The sequence below is a fragment of the Crinia signifera genome, chromosome 3, assembly GCF_055691185.1.
Source record: "Crinia signifera chromosome 3, ASM5569118v1, whole genome shotgun sequence".
In the NCBI taxonomy this organism is placed as follows: Eukaryota; Metazoa; Chordata; class Amphibia; order Anura; family Myobatrachidae; genus Crinia; species Crinia signifera.
The window spans coordinates 13544205-13565848 of record NC_139219.1 but is presented as its reverse complement, the minus strand read 5'-3'; the positions used below and the strand labels follow the sequence as shown (position 1 = coordinate 13565848).

Genomic DNA, 21644 nt, shown 5'->3' with positions numbered 1-21644 from the left:
CAGTCAGGAAGGCACATTTTTATTTAAAAGGACAAGTATCCTGAACGCTGGCATTCACATTATACCACACACCGTAATGCCCATTTCACACTATACCACACACCATAATGCCCATTACACATTATACCACACCCTATAATGCTGATCACATATTCCATGTAAGTGCCACTTTGCTAAAGTACATGCTCCTTGCCAGGGGTAACGACACCCTGCCCGCCACTGAGCAGTCCTATGGTCTATATGCAGGAGGAATTTGGAATTGATAGACTCTTTCAGTCACCGCGCCAGAGCTGTGGAGGGGACTGTCACCGTGGCTATGGAGACTGCAGGGCTGCGGGGGTTTCTGCTGCGCTCAGCAGCGTACACATCGCTCCAGTTACCAGGGACATCATTTTTTGGAGGCTGCGAAGAAAACTGCATTTTAATGTGCAGGGAAAACCACTGATTTTACAGTTTACATGGAACGATCAGTCAGTATCTAGGTGAATATATATTTGGGATGATGGTGAATAGAAAGTGCAAGGTGATGTAATAAGTGACGCTGTTGTGTAGAGGGCAGTAGGTGCACAGTGCAGTGAGAAGGGGTGGTAGTAGTAGTGGTGGTGAAGCGGAGCTGGTATAGAGCACAGGAGAGAAGGTGTTATTGTCCTGGCCCCCTCCCCTCCTGACACTACACTGGAAGAGTTGCATCCATTTGCAGAGTAGCCTGGCATTGGCTATCACCAGGGAAAGCTCTCATACACGGGGCTGTATATCACCTCCTCCATCAGCTGCCGCCAGATCACAGCTGAGACCACGCAGCAGATCACACAAACCCCCCCCCCCCCCCCCCCTGGTCTCCACGCTGTCCCTCCTCTGCCCCGTATTTATGTACAAATGACTTCATCACAGTGTGAGCCGCGGCTGCAGTGCTTCTGGTCCCGGGCGGCTCAGAGGGGAACTGGACGCGCAACTTGGCCTTGAGTTACATGATCTACAGTAGTAGCGGGGATTAGCTGGTGATCTGCGAGCACCTGCGTCCCTGTGTGTGTGTGTGCGTGAGAGCGGGAGGAGGCGGCACATACAGTAGCATTACACACCTGCCTTATCTGAGCATACGGGCAGCCCGGACACACGGACCTGCGTCTGAAGCCGCTCTCGCAACGGCCGGGGAGGGATAGTAATGTCAGCGGCGGCTATTACCTTATTAACTGCAGGGTGGCCAGAAACGGGCAGGGCGGAACTCGGCGGCTTTAAAAGGGCCAGGGCTCAGCGCCCTATAAAATAAGCCTAGCGGGAACACTAAACACCATATTTATGCATATACACGTATCGCTGCTGCCAGGAACTGCGTACTTATATCCCTTTTACACCAAAATCCCAGATCCAACCCAGTATTGGCAGGGTGATGACCAGGTGGGCAGCAGGGTCCTGTCTCTTTCCCTGAAGCCTGCGTGCCAGGCTCTCCCGGCGCAGGCTGCAGGTTAACATATCGCAGAAGCCAGCCATCGCAGCCTGTGCTATCTCTGCTGGCTGTGACTGCTGACAGTGGGGGTGGGGCGGCGGACTGGGGGAGCGGTGCTGCGGATCAGATTGCAGATCGAGATACGATCATGGCTTTCTTCTTTAATCTGGCTCTGCACCCCCCACCCCTCTACTGTATGTAAAATCTTGAAAAGAGCATTTTCCAATGGACACACATCCCTGATTTCAGCTTTATTTGCATCAGAGTACTAGAACGGGCCTGGCCGAATTGTGGCTCGCCAGCTGTTGTGAAACTACAAGTCCCAGCATTCCTTGCCACAGCTTTGCTTTTAGAGCATGCTAAAACTCTGGCAAGGCATGCTGGGATGTGTGGATGGAGAGCCGTATGAATGTCTCACAGAAAACCGGAGACTGCTTTCTGAGCTGGGAGCGTAGCGCCCTGGAAGCCATCATTTAATAAATGTTATATTCTATGAAGCTTGATCTGTCCTCATAACTCAATACACCGGACTTTCTTATTTTACCCTCACCTAGTCCAATTATGTTTGAAAGGAGACATTCTAGTCACAACAAGTGTTTGTGTCGTATTTCGTAGATATTAAGGTGTCGGACGCATTCGTTATTAACTTCTGTTTTCAAATCAATGACTCCCTTTCAATAAGTCTTTCTGAAGGTCTGTCCTGTGTCTGGCTGCTTCCATAGCTGTTATTAACTCCTGGCACTTATTCTCAAGCCTGAATTACAGCGCAGCCGACACACTGCTGCTTAACGCTGATATCCTTTCATTATTTGTGAATGGCGCAACAATGACTCGGTAATGTTCATGCGAGCTGTGTAATTCGTTTCCTTTCACAGTTTATCTGAGTGTAATATTATTCTACCTTGTGTTAAAAAAAAAAATTGGTCTAGGTCTTTTGCTTTTCTGTAAAGTAAGACGGAAGCGCTTACCCAGCGTTGTTTAATCAAAAGCAGCTGCTTATGGGAGTAGTCAGCTCCCAGATAGAAATAAATAAAAATAAACAAGAAAAAGCAGCGCTGACTGTCACCAATAATTCAGTAATTATTTCATGACAATTAAACATATTAAAATACTAAAAACAAGAGTTGAGTAAAAAGATAGTTGTTATGGACCCAATTTATAGTCACCAGTTCAAGGATAATAGAAGCAGATTGGGTCCAAACAGTAAGCACCAACGCGTTTTGCAGTACTACTGACTGCTTTGTCAAGGTCAAAGCAGTCAGTAGTACTGCGAAACGCGTTGGTGCTTACGGTTTGGACCCAATCTGCTTCAAGGAAATATCCTTTCCACACCCAAGGACTTGCCCCACCTGCCTACTCATCTGATCGGATTCCCCCCACCCTTGGAAGTCTCTTGCCAGTGAAACTATGGATACCTGACCACTCGCAGTAGTGAGGACTCCCGACAAGGCTAGTTCCAACTGTACCATCGGTTGTAGTCCACTTTAACATCTTCCGGACACCATAAAGTGGCTAATAAGGACTCCTTCAAAATCTTTCCCCAGGATCAGAGCAGGTTCTATTATCCTTGAACTGGTGACTATAAATTGGGTCCATAACCAGTATCTTTTTACTCAACTCTTGTTTTTAGTGTACTGTATTTTAATATATTTAATTGGCTTTTCTGTAAAGTGAAGGTGTATTGCTCTTCCGCTTATTGTGGCCTGTCTGCTCCTCTAAGACAACACAGCATTGTACATGTCAGCACGATCGCTGTGATTTGCCTTTTGAGTGGGCCGGCAGTCAGGTGATCAATTGCTATGGGGCCCACAAAGATCTCGCTACGATCCTAAATTTCAAATGCTGCAGTCATCTAACCCTGGGGTGGTTAATCTCTGTTCTCCAATACTTCTAACAGTGTCCAGACCACCTAGCTGGTGCACAGGTGCATTCATTACTGACTGCTACATTTTGGGCCAGGTGCACTAAGCATTAAAAGTGATAAAATGGCGAGTGATAAACAACCAACCAGCTCCTGTCTGCCATTTTTCAAACACAGTCTGTGTCATGGCAGGTAAGAGCTGATTGGCTGGCTGTTTATCACTCTCCATTGTATCACTTTTGAAGCTTAGTGCATCTGGCCCTTTAAAAGAGGTTAGGTGACATATTCTTAAGTTCCGTAAGTGGCCTGGAAAACGAACGATTAGGAGAGTCCTTGAGTACTGGTTTGGCTAACCACAAGCTAAGCAGTCCGTTAGCGATAAGGATGAAGTACAGTAGCAGGCGGTTTAAGGTAGCCACATTAAATAGGTAACTTTCAGAAATTACGATTTTGATGTGAATGATGTATTTTGTTTTTGGTAAAGTTTATTTTTTATTTTTGTTTATTATATATATATATTTAAAGACTGGGAAAAAAAAGATTCTGCAGCCAATCAGATCAGTGATCTGAGAATTCACCTCATCTCAGCTATTTTTTGCTTTGTCCATTGTATTATATATTGTAACACTTGTATAAATTGGCTTTTGGTATGTTCTTACAGATGTTTTGGTTTTGAATTTTTATTTTATTTTACTTATTACTGAGTTTTTAAGGATAATTTTCAGTCCTTTTGAATGTAGGAAGGATACCTAGTGCTCATTGAATGACATTATTTGTTTTTCAATCTCTATTAGAATAAAATTTGCTGTGGGTTATGGAACTTGTTTTTCACGGTTGCATTTGTTACGCCCATATAACGTCACCTCTTACAATAATTTTACCTGTAATTGCCAATCGTGTTATCACAGCTAATTGTATTACCCCTTGTGTTTTTTTTCTTCAAAAAGCATGATGGTTTATATGGAAAACATGAAGACCCACAAATTAATGTTGGTAGAGGTTAGAAAAACGTAACTATCTTGCAATGTAAAAAAAAATGGTACTTATGTAGTATCTGGGCTGCCGATTTTGTGATTGTATGCCTTACCTTAAGGCATACAATCAGATGCGATGCGATTCGATGCGATTTTGCATAGGATTCAATGTTAAGAAGGTCCTGTTCATTTCCCCACTATCCAAGTGGGCATAGAGTTGATTTTATATAGCGTGGCGAGCGCAGCGAGCCACCGAGCCCGAAGCGTGGCGAGCGAACGCATATTTCTTAAAAAGTATTCTGTGTCCCCTCGCGGGGCTCGCCACGCTTCGGGCTCGGTGGCTCGCTACGCTCGCCACAGGTTTATATCCAACTCCATGCCCACTTGGATAGTGGGGAAAGGAAAAGGACCCCTTTTTCCCATTGAATTCTATGTTAAAATGGACTCAGACCATTTTAACATTGAATCCTATGGAAAAATCTTGACCATCGCATACGATTTGGTCGCATGCGATCCGATCCGATTTCTAAATCGGACGCCCAGATACTACATAAGTACCAAAAAAAAAAATATATATATAATTTTTTTTTTTTTTTTTTTTTTTTCATTGTTATGTTTTGTGAAGTTCAGTCATCTGGAGTAATGAAGGTATCATTGTGTGGGCAATGCACACCAATAGGTAATGATATCGATCCCAAATAAGCATAGGGATGAGTAGCCTTAATGGAACAGTCGCTAACAGGAATGAATATGGTAAGCACTCTGGGGCAGATGTATTAGGCCTTAACAAGAGATAAATGCAAGTGTGATAGAGAGATAAACATCCAGCCAATCAGCTCCTTACTGACTTTTTTCAAACACAGCCTGTAACATGGCAGTTAGCAGCTGATTGGCTGGATGTTTATCTCTCCTGATCACCCTTGCATTTATCTCTTGTTAAAGCTTAATACATCTACCCCTCTGTGTGCTGAGTTATGAGCACCTATAACATGTTTTTTATTTTTTGTCAATCACAGTAAACTGAGTTCGTACAGCGAGGATTATATGAGAAACCGGGAGGAGTACGAGGAGGCACAAAATGCCATTGTTAAAGAAATCATTAACATCTCCTCTGGTGAGTACACTGCTGGTGAGCTGTGTGTCTGGTATTGGACACCAGATAGGATGGTTGGTTGATGGGCATCACATTATGATGCATGTACTGGGAGCAGTTCCCAGTATAACCAGTGAGCTTCTGCCATTTCTGTTATGTTTGCAACCTACAAAGGCAGCCATATGATTGGTTGAGACCTCCTGTCACTCAGGTTTAAATGACTCATTACTACGAGGAGCTGTTAGATGTTGCAGCCCTGCAGCCCTTAAGTAACTTTTCATTCTTCTGAATGATGAAGAAAATCTCAGCAGGTACTAAATGAGGTTATATTACTGCAGCCAACCTTTCTGCCATCGATGTTAGTTTTTTGTGTATGTATATATATATATATATATATATATATATATATATATATATATATCTATATCCTCGCTACAAATTGGCATAAAGATGTTTGGGAGTTCCCTGCTGGAGACGCTAAATGATTGCGATGTGGGAGCTCTCGCACTAATGATCTAACGCCAGCCGTGTATTGAGATGACGGCACAACCCTCCGGCTCTGTTCCCCAGCCCGATATAGCTTTATAATGTGCGAATATCATCACAAATACAACGCATCTTAGTTTTTAGTAAAGTATTGGCAGGCGGTTTTTAAGCTAAAATGCTTTTTTTAAAATATAAGCAGGCCTGGTCCTATTGAGGAATGTGATTTGTTATGAAATATAGAAATGGGATCATTGGATAGACACCAACTAGGACGACATGGGGTTTTTCGCGTTATTTGTCCCGGATGTCGTCAAGGACACTAAAACTTAGCACCGCGTCCCCTCGCATAGCCCGCTGCATTTGCCATGCTTCAGGCACGGTGCCACGCTGCGCTTGGCGCGCACTTTTATTCTCCCACCACACCCTAGTGCAGTGATTTTCAACCTTTTTACCTTGCGGCACACAAAGATTTTTAAATTGCCAAGGCACGCAATGAGATCCCCACAGAGCAAAACACATTGGGCCCCACAGGAAAAAAACGAAACTATTGGCCCCCATATAAAAACCAATCACACTGGTCCCCACAGATAACAAAAAAAGAAAATACGTCGGCCCTTTACATGAAAAGAAGAGACCAGTAAATAACAGTTGGACTGGTGCTGGCTGTAAACTGGTTTGGGCATCTCTAGATCTGGGGGCACACTTGGGAACCGCTCAAGGCACACTAGTGTGCCACGGCACCGTGGTTGAAAAACACTGCCCTAGTGCATGGTAGGGCATGAAAAACCCCATGTCGATCTTTTGACTTTTGACTGTCGACTTGAGTTGACCTTCATGTATGTCAACCTAGTGACTGCATCCCAAATAAAACCAGTGCTGCTTTCCAGGAGGAACGCTTCCTGATCCTCTCAGTAATGACCAAATCATGGCTATTGTTCCTGGGCCAACATCTTTTTTTCTGTAAGATGTTTATAAAACTAAAGTTCAGATACTGTATATACGGATTGTACCTTTTTAGTATAGTTCTCCTTTGCGCTCTGTCTAGGTGGGGCAGGGAGAGGGAGAAAGCCCATATGAACAGGGAGCTTTTGTCTTGTGGGGCTTCCAGTGGTGTTTTCAGAGGAGGAGCTGCAGCACAGTTCAAAATTCAAATAGAGGAGCCACACCAACTGCCATTCCAAACTGACTCGCTGGCAGTGGGTGTGACTCCCGGTTTGAATTTTAACCTGTGCTGCAGCTCCTCCTTTGGAGCCGTCACTACGTGTTAGTCTTTGCTTAATGGTCCATTTGGTTGCTTGTCCTCTTTTCTTAACTGTTCAAGTCGATTAATGGAAGTCTACTATCGTTCTTCTGGACATGAATGGCAACAAATTGCGCTGTGCTGTACGTGAATACTTGTGGTTCGCATCAGTCCCTTCCCCGTGGCCCTGTCTCTTACCATCTATATTCGCTGTGTAAAGCAGCCATTTAACCTTCCAGTATCTGTTATGGAGTGTGGGAGGAAACCGAAGCGTTTATTTGTAATGTAACCTGTGAGTTCACCAATATGGCCGCAGTGCTAACCACCCAGCCACCGTGTTGGTTTTACCTTTAGCAGGTTTTCTGTTTATGTACATGATCTGTAACAGCAAATTTATATCCAATTACTTTGTAAATATAAAGATATTGGCTCTATAAATATGAGAATAAAACTCGTTAAGTGACTTGCAAAAGGATAACTTTAAAAAAAAAAAAAACAATTGTGAAAAGGTTTTCAATTTCCATGGGTGTCGATGTACTAAACCTTAGAGAAAACGGAGAGTACCTACCAGCCAGCTCCTAACTGTAATTTTTCAAACACCTGTAACATGACCATTAGGAGCAGCTTCGTACTTTAACTCTGTCCACTGGTTCTTTTTCCAAGGCTTACTTGGTACATAGACACCCATGTTTGAGAACCGCATACCGTTCCAACACCTTCAAAAATGAAATGCTCCCTTTGCTGTTAGCGGTTGGTGAATGGTCTGTTATTGCCGGTTGGTGAATGGTCTGTTATTGCCGGTTATGTTGAACTAAGGAAACTACTGAACGAGCCCCAATGACACACTATAGAAGTCTGTCTTAATGAAACAGATTCTTTTAACCCATTTTTGGAAAATAATTTTCTAATTGAACTCTTGCCCTAGCACCATCAGCCTCCACAAATGTCCCATAATACAGATCAACCAAATTAATTTAGTTACAAAATGGGCTCAAAGGAGGGTTGGCCAAACTGGTCCTCGATCTACCAACAGTTCTTGTGTTCCAGGCCACCTGTGGATCTGTAGAATGTGTTTGTTATGAATGAATGTAGCACACGTGACTGTTAGTAATGACTGCACCTGTGCACCAGCTAGGTGGTCTGGGAGACGTGACTGTTAGTAATGACTGCACCTGTGCACCAGCTAGGTGGTCTGGGAGACGTGACTGTTAGTAATGACTGCACCTGTGCACCAGCTAGGTGGTCTGGGAGACGTGACGGTTAGTAATGACTGCACCTGTGCACCAGCTAGGTGGTCTGGGAGACGTGACTGTTTGTAATGACTGCACCTGTGCACCAGCTGGGTGGTCTGGGAGACGTGACTGTTAGTAATGCTTGCACCAGTAGTGTACCACCTAGGTGGTCTGGAATATGTGAGTTAGTAATGACTATACCTGTGCCCCAGCTGGGTGGTCTGGGATATGCAACAGTTTGTAATGACTACACCTGTGCACCAGCTAGGTGGTCTGGAATATGTGACTGTTAGTAATGACTACACCTGTGCACCAGCTAGGTGGTCTGGGAGATGCGACTGTTTGTAATGACTGCACCTGTGCACCAGCTGGGTGGTCTGGGAGACGTGACTGTTAGTAATGCTTACACCAGTAGTGTACCACCTAGGTGGTCTGGAATATGTGAGTTAGTAATGACTATACCTGTGCCCCAGCTGGGTGGTCTGGGATATGCGACAGTTTGTAATGACTACACCTGTGCACCAGCTAGGTGGTCTGGAATATGTGACTGTTAGTAATGACTACACCTGTGCACCAACTAGGTGCATACCTCCCTACATGATCCATTCCAGGAAGGACAAAATGCTGTGTTCCTGGACTTCCGTGCTAGTGGAAGTTGCAGATGTCGGGCTGCAGCAGTCACAAAGACAAGTAGGAGAGCCTTACCACCTCACACTTGGCCAAACATTACAGTCCAGGACTCTGTGGCAGTTGGTCTGGCCCCCCTATGTGAATTTTAGGCTGTGCTACAGCCCCACCTTTGCAACTGCCGCTGGTAAGGAAGTCCAGGAACCAAGCATTTTGTCCCTCCCGGAATAGGTCATGTTGGGATCTATGTAAGTAGTCTGGGGAATGTGACCGCTAGGAATGACTACACCTGTGCACCAGTTAGGCGGTCTGGAAGATGTGGACTGTTGGAAAATCTCAAGGGGCAGTTTTGCAAGCCCTGCTCTAGAATATCAATCGTATTCCTTTTCATTCCTCTTAAATGTACAGAACGTTAAGTCGTAGCATACAGTAAGTTTGGATCTAAATCCATAGACTGGAGATATTGGGAACAAGAGTACAGGGGCCGCAGCTTAATGTACCTAGGAGGGGTGTATACCATTATTAAAGGGTGAACTGGTAATAGTTTCACTTGCTGGCCATGTTTTATGGTGATGTCACTGGTTCAGTTACGTTCCTTCAGCCAGCGCACAAACTTCCATTCTTGTGGAGTCAACAGGATCATAGCTATTTCTAGAGACGTTCTACCGATAATGAATACAGCAAGTTTACTTTATACCTTGTGCAGGATACGTGGACCCGATTCAGACTCTGAACGATGTCATTGCTCAGTTGGACGCGGTTGTCAGCTTCGCTTACATCTCTAATGGAGCGCCGGTGCCATATGTTCGCCCCGTCATCCTGGAGAAGGGACAGGGAAGAATCGTGCTGAAATCTGCCAGACACCCGTGTATTGAAGTGCAGGACGACGTGGCGTTCATTCCCAATGACATAATGTTCGAGAAGGAGAAACAGATGTTTCATATTATCACTGGTAATTTGTCAGCGTCTCCAGATCTCATGTCTACAACCTACTAATTAGCATCAAATTTAATTGATTTTAACGTGACCTGCTTCAAAAAAGTTGTATTAAATGTATGATGTTGTTCTGCTGGAACACGTGGTGGTGAAAGTAGATGTAGCGTAAAACTTTATAATGTGGGGGAAGTAAGAACAAGTCTGTTTTAAAAAAGAAAAAAAAATCATGGACAAAAACTCATCTACCTTTTTCATGTCTGCTTTTTCCTGTGTATGTCGACCTTTTACATGTGTCGTCCTTTTAACGGTCTACCTAGACACTGTCAACCTAATGACTGCATCCCGTTTTACATATGGATAACTGGCGGTGGGGATGCTGGTGATCAGAATACAGATGCTGGCGTAACGATGGCTGGAATATAGACAGGGGTCAGATAAGTGTACTTATACTTTACCCTGCCCCTCCTATCTGTGGTTCTGGTTGATAGCTCTACAGTGCCTAGATGGACTGTCAATAGGTCCACAAACATGTAGACACATCATAAAGTTTTTCATGATTTTTTTAAGCCAGCTTTTTCTTGAGGGAGAATATAATGGTGTAGCAAGGCACTGAGCCCGAAGCTAAAAAAAAAAAAGTGGGGAGGAAAAAAATAACCTGATTACCACCACGCGTTCGCACTTGTATAAATACTGAGCAGTAACTCGTAGATCAGCAGGGAGATTGTAGGGGATTCTGCCAGGCCCCACAGAAACTCTGGGCTGGATAAAAGAGCGAATTCATCAATGTGATCGAATGGAAGCTTTAGTTGGTGTTGCGACACCTGGTCCCCGCTGTGCCCGAGCAGTCTCATTAGCACACAAACCTGGGAGCCCGTCATTTTCAGCTGGTTTTAAAATTGCTTTTGATTTTGCGAAATTTTTCGGAAGTTCTGGAAAAATAATGTACTGTAATACCAAAGATTTCCCGTCCTGTTCTTATTTGCTGCCAGGTCCTAACATGGGCGGTAAATCCACGTATATTCGCCAGACGGGAGTGATTGTCCTCATGGCTCAGATTGGCTGCTTCGTACCATGTGACTCGGCGGAGGTGAGCATAGTGGACTGCATTCTTGCACGGGTCGGCGCAGGAGACAGTCAGCTCAAAGGAGTCTCCACTTTTATGGCTGAAATGTTGGAAACCGCCTCAATCCTCCGGTACGTAGGTGTATTTTTTGTGCAGAGACGGACTTTGTTTTTCATTCTACATGCGCTTAAAGAACCTGATAAAGCTAATTTTACACAGTAACTTCAATTAAATTGTGTATTAGTTGGAAGCAGCAGAGTTTTTTTTCTCTAAATCTGTCCAGCTTGCCTTGTTCTTCTGTCCTACAGAGCCGCCATAGCTTGAAGCGATGGTCCTTCTAGATCTTGCAGCAGTAGAAAGTCTGAGGGCTATTTCACACACTCTGGATCCTGCCAACTGGCGAAAACCCGTACGGCCAGGAAGCCGTGCAGCACACAGCAGTTTAGAATCAAGGGGATAGCCACATCCCGGCAGCCGTCCCTTCCAGTGGCGGGAACCGGCTGCAATCGGACGGCCGGGCCGTTGGACACAATAGTGTCCATTAACAACTACTGTGCTTTTGGAGTGTGTGAAATAGTCCTAAGGCAGTGGTCAGGGAACTCGGTCCTCATTACCCCACACAGTGCATGTTTTGCAGGTCTCCTCACAGAATCACAAGTGAAATAATTAACTCCACCTGCGGACCTTATAAAATGTGTCTGAGTAATTAGTACACCTGTGCACCTGCTGGGTTACCAGCAAAACATGCACTGTGTGGGGTAATGAGGACCGAGTTCCCTGATCACTGGCCTAGGGCTTGTGTGATTCGTCCATGCAATCTCTAAAATAACAAATGCCTTGTTCAAGATGCAGATTGGTAGATTCATACACAAGGCAGGTCCGTTGATCAACGATTTCACAGAAAGCCTGACTGACATGAGATGCTTTACATTTTAGCTTTTTGTACCAGGTAGAATTTGAGCACATGCCTAAAAAGCAAAGGTCTGCTGTCTGTAGTGGAATTGGGCGTTTGTTCAGTCATGCATTAATACTTACCAGAGCCACAGTTCTTTGTCATTTACTTCTGACAACAGAAGATTAAGGTTCTTTTAAGCATTAAATGTGAGAATTCCATAGGTGTATCATCCTTGACTCATGATTGGTCAGTGGCAGTAACCCTCCGAGAAGCTTAGAGTGGTGCTGAATGGTAACCAAGGTGGACTGAAGGATATACAATCAAGGATTGTATCCATAGGAGTATCCATTTAGGACACTTTCGCAGTCCATCCCAGAACATGTGATGTGACCACATCGTGGGCATGGTGGGTAGTAGCCAGGTAGCTGGCGCAGTTTGCTTAAGAAGAACACATTAGGCGCCTTTCTTGCTGCAGGGCATCCACAAGCCGGAGAAGGGGGCCACTGGGGCAGCGATGGTAGTACAACCTCGGCGCGGCTTCCTAAGCTGTACACCTTTCTGGCCTTGTATCCATTTAACATGGCACTCGTGTCTGGACAAAGGCCCTTATTCAGGTTAACTCGAACATCGCAGCTTACCTCGCACCTGAGACTCCGCCCGGCCGAATCCCCACCTCCGAATCCCCTCGGTACCATGCAAGGGGATGTGTACAAGAACACATTCCCTCGCTTGCCTCTACTAGCCGGAGAAATCATTCAATGGGCGCTGACCATCGAGTGATTACTCCTGCACTCGCAAATAATTGTCCGTAGAAACAGGTCGCTACCACAAAGACAGGGCTGGCGTTCCCATGGTCCAGCGCTGTCTCCGTCCCTCCCTCTGCGCAACGAATGGCCCGTTGCGTGTGTAAGTCACTGAAACCGTTGATTTCCGGAGTTTGCAAATGCGCTCTTGCGCAGACCCCCAAACATCGTGACTGCGCGATATTCGCCTGTTCCGAGTGAACGTGAATCAGTTTCATGGTGGGATTGTATTTCCTGGGGCTACGATCGCTGTTTTTCTGACCAAAAGCAGTATCTCCAGAAGTAATGACCCTGGAACAGGAGACCAAGAACTGCCTGTTACCCTATAACAGAAGTACAGTCCAGGGCCAGGGGAACTCCAGAGAATGTATAAAATGTTATTCTGGGCAAGGGGACATCTCCAGCTTTGATAAATCGTATGTTACATTGCTCGGAACTGGGCACGGTGATGTATGCTCTGTATAAGATAAATACCTGCTATCATCCCTGAGAGTGAGGTTGATTTGCTATTTAGCTGTCACTCCTAATGCGTTTCGTGTGCTTTTGTAATAATGTACTCAGGGTTCTTCGAGCTGTACGACAGTTGAAAGTCCACAGGTTAATGGCTTACAGGGTGGTTTCAAGATGGAAGTGGAGGCGTATAAATGTATTTTATTTCTGAATCCTTCACTGGATATTCCAAAAGTAACCGTCTGTATAAATCCTTATTACGCCAGATTACTGTACCTATCCTAATTAACTGAAGCTGCTCTGAGCGCTAAAACAGATGTTACTCCCTCGTGGCCAATTGTTCTGTAATATACATATGGCTGATGTCACAACGCTGCTTGTGTGGTTACGTTACAGCCGCAGCGATATCTGCCACCAAGCAGACGGGAGAAAATCATAGCGACGTCTTCTGTGTTATGCGCGTTACAGTACGTCCTGTGCGGCGCAGTGAACCTGCTCCGGGTCTCCTGCCACTTGTCTTACCACAAGACTTCCTCCAGAGTTATTGGCTTGACCTAATTAGCGAGCGGTGGCAGAAACGCCATATCCCGGAACCTCAAGCTGTCACAGCAGAAACCCGTGGGTGAAACAAAATGTGAAATGTTAAGCGAGTCTTTGAGTAACAAAAGCTCGCACAGGTCCAGTCACACCGCTGACATCTCCCAAGATTTATATTTTTTTAATGATGTGTTAAGCGGAGCTCTGGCATTTTATATTACCCTCCAGTGTTTGCTCTTGTCTATAGCTGCCTGTCAGTTTGCCTCAATTAGTACCGATGCCTGCAGCCGGCTAAACAAGGCTACGGGAGATTAGAACTTTAACCAGTTATAGATGCTGAAGAGAAGGTTGACTAAAATAATACAATAAGGACTCGTTTATTTAAGGCCTGGGAATATGAGCGAAGGCGATGCGCGGTTGCGCACGTTGCCATCATTGGGCCACATTTATACTGCATGCGGTATAAAGCGAGTCTCACCAGAGAACAGTGGCCGTGACCGATCGCGCAGCACACATCGCTGGTGTATCGCTGGGTACTGAGCGATTCTAAAAACAGACCGGCTAAATACGCACTGTTCTTGGCTGCATTGAAATGAGCGGAGATGGATTAGTGACTAAACCACCAATCACCTCGTTTTGTTTGAAAGCAAGCAGCAACCTAACGTAATGATTGGCTAAAACGCCCGAGCGGTGGAGGCTGTGCTGGACTTTGCGCCAGTTTACAAAGCAAATGTCGCCTTTTTTCCTTTTCAATAAGAGCTTCCTACGCACAGCAATAGCGTATGTGCCACTAGCGGAACTGAAACTGAAAAGACGCCAATGGGAGGTGATGCAGTTATAATCCCGGCGTTCAAGAATCCCGACCGCCGAAATCCCGACACTTTCTCCACGACACCCACAGAGGGAGAATAAATTAGTGTACCAAGCGTAGCAAGGCACCGGGCCCGCTGCGTGGTGAGCACAGCGAGCCCGCAAGGGGGGACGATCCACGCCCCCCACCCTGTCGGGATTTCAGCGGTCGGGATTTTGAACGCCGGGATTCCAACCGCCAGGATTTCATGTGTGTTCCCAATGGGAGAAAGTGTTCGCCTTATAACTGATCCATTTTTTAGCTTCCCGTCTGTGTCGGGCAGATGTTTACGTTACTGTAACCCCTCTTGGTATTTGTGCCCTATTGCAGGTCAGCAACTGAGGACTCGCTTATTATTATTGATGAGCTGGGCAGAGGGACCTCCACCTATGATGGTTTTGGCCTGGCCTGGGCCATCTCCGAGTACATCTCCACTAAAATCCAGGCGTTCTGTATGTTTGCCACCCACTTCCATGAATTGACGGCTCTGGCTGACCAGGTGGCAACCGTGAACAATCTGCACGTCACTGCGCTTACAACAGATGAGACGCTGACCATGCTCTACCGGATCAAGAAAGGTCAGAGGTTAACAGGCTACTTCTCTAATTGGCTGTTTTTATACGGTCTGTGGGATAGCCACGGTGCACTGACTTTGCTTCTAAGCACAAGATGCCTCCCGCTTTATCGTCCTTGGTGGTGTAAGATAAAACATCAGCCGATCTTATTGCTCTGTAAGCTTGTCCTGCGCAGTGGTGAGGGGGCTGCAGAGAGTGTGATTGGACGGTTGTTCAGGGACCAGCTGTGAAGGCAGCAGATAAGTGTAAGGGAATGGTGGTAAAGGCTGTTGTATGCGGTGTGGTAATGGGGTGGCGGCATGGACAATTTTTTATAGTCAGCTGTCCTCATGCAGAGCTAGTTGTGACTGCATTGCACGCATATATCTATTCAACTGTATAGTATAGTTTTGTGGCATCTTTTCAGTTGAAGTGTCATTAACCTTTTTTAAACGTTGACATCATCAGGTCTCGCTTGCACCCACTTGTATATGGTGCAGAGTCTGTTCCACTGGAGACCGTTTAATACCAAAATCATGTACTTGGGCCTCCTAAATCCAAAGGCTGAATATAGTATTAATGGCACTCTATTGGGAACTGCTGTGGCGGAAAGGGCACTAGGAGTCTCTATTTCAGGTGACCTAAAGGCAGGTAGGTAATGTAACAAAGCAATGAAGAAGGCAAGTCAGATGCTTGGTTGCATAGGGAGAGGAATCGGCAGCAGAAATAAAGAAGTAATAATGCCACTGTATAGCGTAGTGTGCCCAGTTCTGTATAGGTCATTGGTGCGGCCTGATCTAGAATACTGTGTCCAGTTTTGTATAGGTCACTGGTGCGGCCTCATCTAGAGCATAGCACCCAGTTCTGTACAGGTCACTGGTGCGGCCTCATATAGATGCTGTGCCCAGTTCTGTATAGGTCACTGGTGCAGCCTCATATAGATACTGTGCCCAGTTCTGTATAGGTCATTGGTACGTCCTCATCTAGAATACTGTGCCCAGTTCTGTATAGGTCACTGGTATGGCCTCATCTAGATACTGTGTCCAGTTCTGTATAGGTCATTGGTACGACCTCATCTGGATACTGTGTCCAGTTCTGTATAGGTCATTGGTACGGCTTAATCTAGAATACTGTGCCCAGTTCTGTATAGATCACTGGTACAACCTCATCTAGAATACTGTACCCAGTTCTGTATAAGTCACTGGTGCGACCTCATCTGCAATACTGTGCCCAGTTCTGTATAGGTCACTGGTGCGGCCTCATCTGCAATACTGTGCCCAGTTCTGTATAGGTCACTGGTGCGGCCTCATCTGCAATACTGTGCCCAGTTCTGTATAGGTCACTGGTGCGGCCTCATCTAGATACTGTGCCCAGTTCTGTATAGGTCACTGGTGCGGCCTCATATAGATACTGTGCCCAGTTCTGTATAGGTCACTGGTGCGGCCTCATCTAGATACTGAGCCCAGTTCTGTATAGGTCACTGGTGCGGCCTCATCTAGATACTGTGCCCAGTTCTGTATAGGTCACTGGTGCGGCCTCATCTAGATACTGTGCCCAGTTCTGTATAGGTCACTGGTACGGCCTCATCTAGATACTGTGCCCAGTTCTGTATAGGTCACTGGTACGGCCTCATCTACAATACTGTTCCCAGTTCTGTATAGGTCACTGGTGCGGCCTCATCTAGATACTGTGTCCGGTTCTGTATAGGTCACTGGTGCGGCCTCATCTAGATACTGTGCCCAGTTCTGTATAGGTCACTGGTACGGCCTCATTTAGATACTGTGCCCAGTTCTGTATAGGTCACTGGTACAACCTCATCTAGAATACTGTGCCCAGTTCTGTATAGGTCACTGGTGCGGCCTCATCTAGATACTGTGCCCAGTTCTGTATAGGTCACTGGTGCGGCCTCATCTAGAATACTGTGCCCAGTTCTGTATAGGTCACTGGTGCGGCCGCATCTAGATACTGTGCTCAGTTCTGTATAGGTCACTGGTGCGGCCGCATCTAGATACTGTGCCCAGGTCTGTATAGGTCACTGTTGCGGCCTCATCTAGATACTGTGTCTAGTTCTGTATAGGTCACTGGTGCGGCCTCATCTAGATACTGTGCCCAGTTCTGCAAAGGTCACTGGTACGGCCTCATCTAGATACTGCGCCTAGTTCTGTATACTGTAGGTCACTGGTGCGGCCTCATCTAGATACTGTGTCCGGTTCTGTATAGGTCATTGGTACGGCCTCATCTAGATACTGTGTCCAGTTCTGTATAGGTCATTGGTACGGCCTCATCTAGATACTGTGTCCAGTTCTGTATGGGTCACTGGTGCAGCCTCATCTAGATACTGTGCCCAGTTCTGTATAGGTCATTGGTACGGCCTCATCTAGATACTGTGTCCAGTTCTGTATGGGTCACTGGTGCGGCCTCATCTAGATACTGTGCCCAGTTCTGTATAGGTCACTGGTGCGGCCTCATCTAGATACTGTGCCCAGTTCTGTATAGGTCACTGGTGCGGCCTCATCTAGATACTGTGTCCAGTTCTGTATAGGTCACTGGTGCGGCCTCATCTAGATACTGTGTCCAGTTCTGTATAGGTCACGGTGCGGCCTCATCTAGATACTGTGCCCAGTTCTGTATAGGTCACTGGTGCGGCCTCATCTAGATACTGTGCCCAGTTCTGTATAGGTCATTGGTACCTCCTCATCTAGATACTGTGCCCAGCTCTGTATAGGTCACTGGTGCGGCCTCATCTAGAATACTTTGTCTAGTTCTCTATAGGTCATTGGTACGACCTCATATAGAATACTGTGCCCAATTCTGGAGGCCATATCTCCAGGAGGATATCAATACATTAGACAGTACAAAGAAGGGCAACTAAAATCACAGCCGATCCCCCTTGAGCTTCCTGGGCAATACTGCAATCTGCTTACTTGATTTTGCGCCCTCACCTGGACAGTACAGATATATTGAGGTTACAGCAGCAATGCTCAGTAGACTATCAGCCGGACTGTTTGGTTCTCTGTACATTACGTTCTGACTTCTCTCCCTTTCATTTCACTGGCTTTAAGCAGTCCACTGACGATAAAAGGAAAGACGTGCCGCTGCCGTGTTCATTGATCTGTTTGTTTTAGGAACTGCTGGTAATTGAGTTCTCGCAGTACTCCGCTACGGTGTTAGACAGTGCGGAGCACAAGCTAAGATCAAACATTGAGACTCCTTGTTTATTAAAAGTAAAATAAACAAAAAATGCGTGATCACAAATCCCTTATGTTTTTAATTAGAATTTGAGCAGCTTATGTGACGATGCTTTCTTATACATTTAGCCCCAATACGCCATGTAGATGCATTTCGAATGATTAACATTTTAAGGTAGAGATTGAGGGGCATTTAAGGTAACTGTCGGTAAGCACAGATCGCTCAGCACACATTGCTGAAACACTTGCTGTGGACTAGCGATGTGTACGGAGAGATCCGTGTTGACCAGTGTTCTCTGCTGAGAACCCCGGCGATCTGACTAGATCTTGACTACATGTACCTATACTTTTATAGCGAAGTGGCCTCAACAGAGCTCCCTACAGATCCTGCAGTCATACTTTACCATCCATATCAGGGATGGGGGGAACCTTTGACCCTCCAGCTGTTGATGAACTACACATCCCAGCATGCCCTGCAACAGATTTTGCATGACCAAATAGCAAAACTGTTGCAGGGCATCCTGGGATGTGTAGTTCGACAACAGCTGGAGGGCCCCATTCCTGATCTATATGGACACATGGGTTGGGAACGTTGCGTGAAGCGTGGCAAGAGAAGCGCTACACTAATAAGTTGGTCCATATTATCAAATCTACAAATTGACTCGGCAAAACCATGTCTACCTTTTGTACACTTTGACCTTGTCTGACAACCGATTTGATGAGGAAACTTTTCATTGGTGACCTATGAAGGCATGCTGATATTATACTCCTGTGAGTTCTGACTGGATTGGGAAATCTATCTGGTGCCACCTATTAAATGGGGGGATATGAAGCAACGTTTTCTAGTGATTTATATACGGAGTCAGCAGTCTGTGTTTTGTGCTACGTTATCCTTTTCTAGATTTGACTCATCCTTTTCTAGATTTGACTCAATTTTTTTTTTCGACTTTCGACAAATGCTAATTTGTAATTCTCTTCAAGGTGTCTGCGACCAGAGTTTCGGGATTCATGTGGCAGAGCTGGCGAACTTCCCGAAACACGTGATTGAAGCCGCCAAAGCGAAAGCTCTGGAGTTAGAAGAATTCCAGTTTATTGGAACGCAGTCGGATGATGAGGAGGAACCGGCCTGCAAAAGGCGTTACAAAGAGAAGGAGGTTTGTAGTCTTTAACTCTGGGCCTGCTGCTACAAGTGTAAAGGAGGGGGGTGGATCATAATGTAGACCAAGCTGAGGTCGACATGCATGGAGTCGACTGCTTAAGGTTGACAGGCCTTCGGTTGACAGGTGGAAAAGTTTGACATGGCTTAGGTAGACAGGATCAAAAGGTTGACACAAGCATTAGGTCAATTAAGGGACGAAGTTGCCATGGGTTTTTCACGACATTGTCCCGAATGTCGACACCGTTGACATGGACATTGCCATGCTTCGGGCTCGGTGCCTTGCTACACTCAGCACACTATTGTATTCTCCCTCCACAACCTACTGTATGTTAGGGCGTGATATGTCGCCTGTCGGTGAAAAACCCCCATGATGACCTTTGACTGTTAACCTACTGTTTGTTCGGCCTGTCGACCTTTAGTGGTATACCACGCGGGAGGGGGAGGGGGGGGGGTGTATTTAATCTGGGATTCTGACTGTTAGAATCCCAGAAGTTTTTTGTCGGATCGTCAGAACATCGGCAGTCTGTAGTCTGTATTTAATGGATCGAGTGTCGGAAAGTCCACAAATTGTCTGAATCCGCTGCAGATTGTCTGAAACCGGCTGTGAATTCGACAATCCACCGCAGTTTCCGAAAACACAGATCCGACTTTAAAAAAAAGTCAGATCTGATTACAGGTAACTGCACCATGGAATAAGCGAGTGCAGATATTTCCCCTTTTGGGAAATATCCACACTGATTGAATACAACCCCCCCCCCCACCCTACCCCCATAGAGTTGTGTACAGAATGTAAACACTTAGAAAAATCAGAAGTGTTCATGGTGATTGCGTTATCGCACAATAAAGATTGACACTGTATAGTTCTTCCCCCCCGTAATGCATGGTTTCCCTGACTCATCTGAGTCTGTTGTGCACAGATTACCTACGGTCACTGCCTAATCAGGGATCCCTGGTCTCACTCTAAAGAGAGACTGTGTTGGGCTAAAGATGAGACCGCACTGGGAGTCAAAATATTGATTCCAGACATGGATGTATAAGGGGCTGAAGACCTGGGGGGAATTTGGATTGTGCTTAGTTTGAGATTAGGTCTATGAGAATCACCGCATGCATGGTTTAGAAAGGGAAGTCTATATTTTGGTAAGCCGCATGGCACATACAGAATGGGCGTAGTGTTGATCATGGGCGTTGGCAGAACAGGTGTGTATAAACATACAGTACAGAGAACATCCTCTGCAAATACAGCTACATTCCATTCCATAGGGTTTAATGGCCGATTGTCAAGTTACCATTCTGAAACGCAGGTCACCTGTTTTCCTATAAAGCTCCTGAATGGTCTTTGTTGAGCCTTAAAATCACATGGCATACAGATCGGTCCTGTAGCATTTGAGCACTCACAGCATGTTCTCAGGTCCGGTTCCTGTGTGCAAAACAGGTCACCTGAATGTGAAATGTCGGATCCATTAATTAGCATTTCAGTGTGTAAACTCCGCAATTAATGACGAGAACCTCGAGTACTGTTTATTCCACCACTATTATATGTTTAGCGTGCCTTTTGCAGAAAGCTGTATTGCAGTCACAGTACTTGTGAATACCCTTTTCACACATTTAAATAGGAAACGGGTCATATTGTCTGATGAAAGAGCGATTCTCTCTCTTACAGGAAGGTGAGAAGATAATCCAGGAGTTTCTTTCCAAAGTGAAAGCTCTGCCACTTTCCGAAATGTCTGAGGGAGACATAAAGCTTAAACTGAATCAGTTCAAAGCCTCCGTTCTAGCGAAGAATAATAGTTTTGTCAATGAAGTTATTTCTCGCACAAAGGCGTCCTCCTGATCCGCAGCCGGAGAGGTGCATATTCCGGGGAGGGTGAGCGCCATCTCCGGCTCTTCTCTCAGCTGTTTGTAATACTGCAACAAATCTGGAAATGCTTTGTAGATCTTCTGTAGAAAGGAATAAAAGGTATTTTTTTTTGTATTTGTCTGGTTTATCATTTCATCTCCAAACAAACTCAAGCTATTGCCAGGCACGGAACTGCTGTAATTAACGGAGCGCCTTAATTGAAAAGATCTGCATCGTTTTTTCTTTTTCAACTTTCTCTTGCTTTAAAAACAACATTTAGGAAGATCTCTGCAGCGCTGATGGAGAAATGTTTTACAGCAACACTGGGGGGGAGATGGTTTGATTGTGTTACAGCAACATTATTTCCATCGTTAAAAAATAAATGAAGACCATGAGGGTGGCTTTTACCCAGCGG

At 45.6% G+C, this 21644-nt stretch overlaps 1 protein-coding gene across 1 annotated transcript in view; it reads left to right on the top strand.

Moving 5' to 3' along the window:
- Positions 1-21360, top strand: part of MSH2 (mutS homolog 2) — a 95521-nt gene extending 74161 nt beyond the window's left edge. The window contains exons 11-16 of the mRNA XM_083175288.1: positions 5296-5393; positions 9664-9909; positions 10883-11087; positions 14822-15069; positions 19215-19387; positions 21053-21360. Coding sequence (XP_083031414.1) covers positions 5296-5393; positions 9664-9909; positions 10883-11087; positions 14822-15069; positions 19215-19387; positions 21053-21223 — 1141 coding nt within the window. The 3' untranslated portion in view covers positions 21224-21360. The remainder of the gene's footprint in view (positions 1-5295; positions 5394-9663; positions 9910-10882; positions 11088-14821; positions 15070-19214; positions 19388-21052) is intronic.
- The last annotated feature ends 284 nt before the right edge of the window (positions 21361-21644 follow it).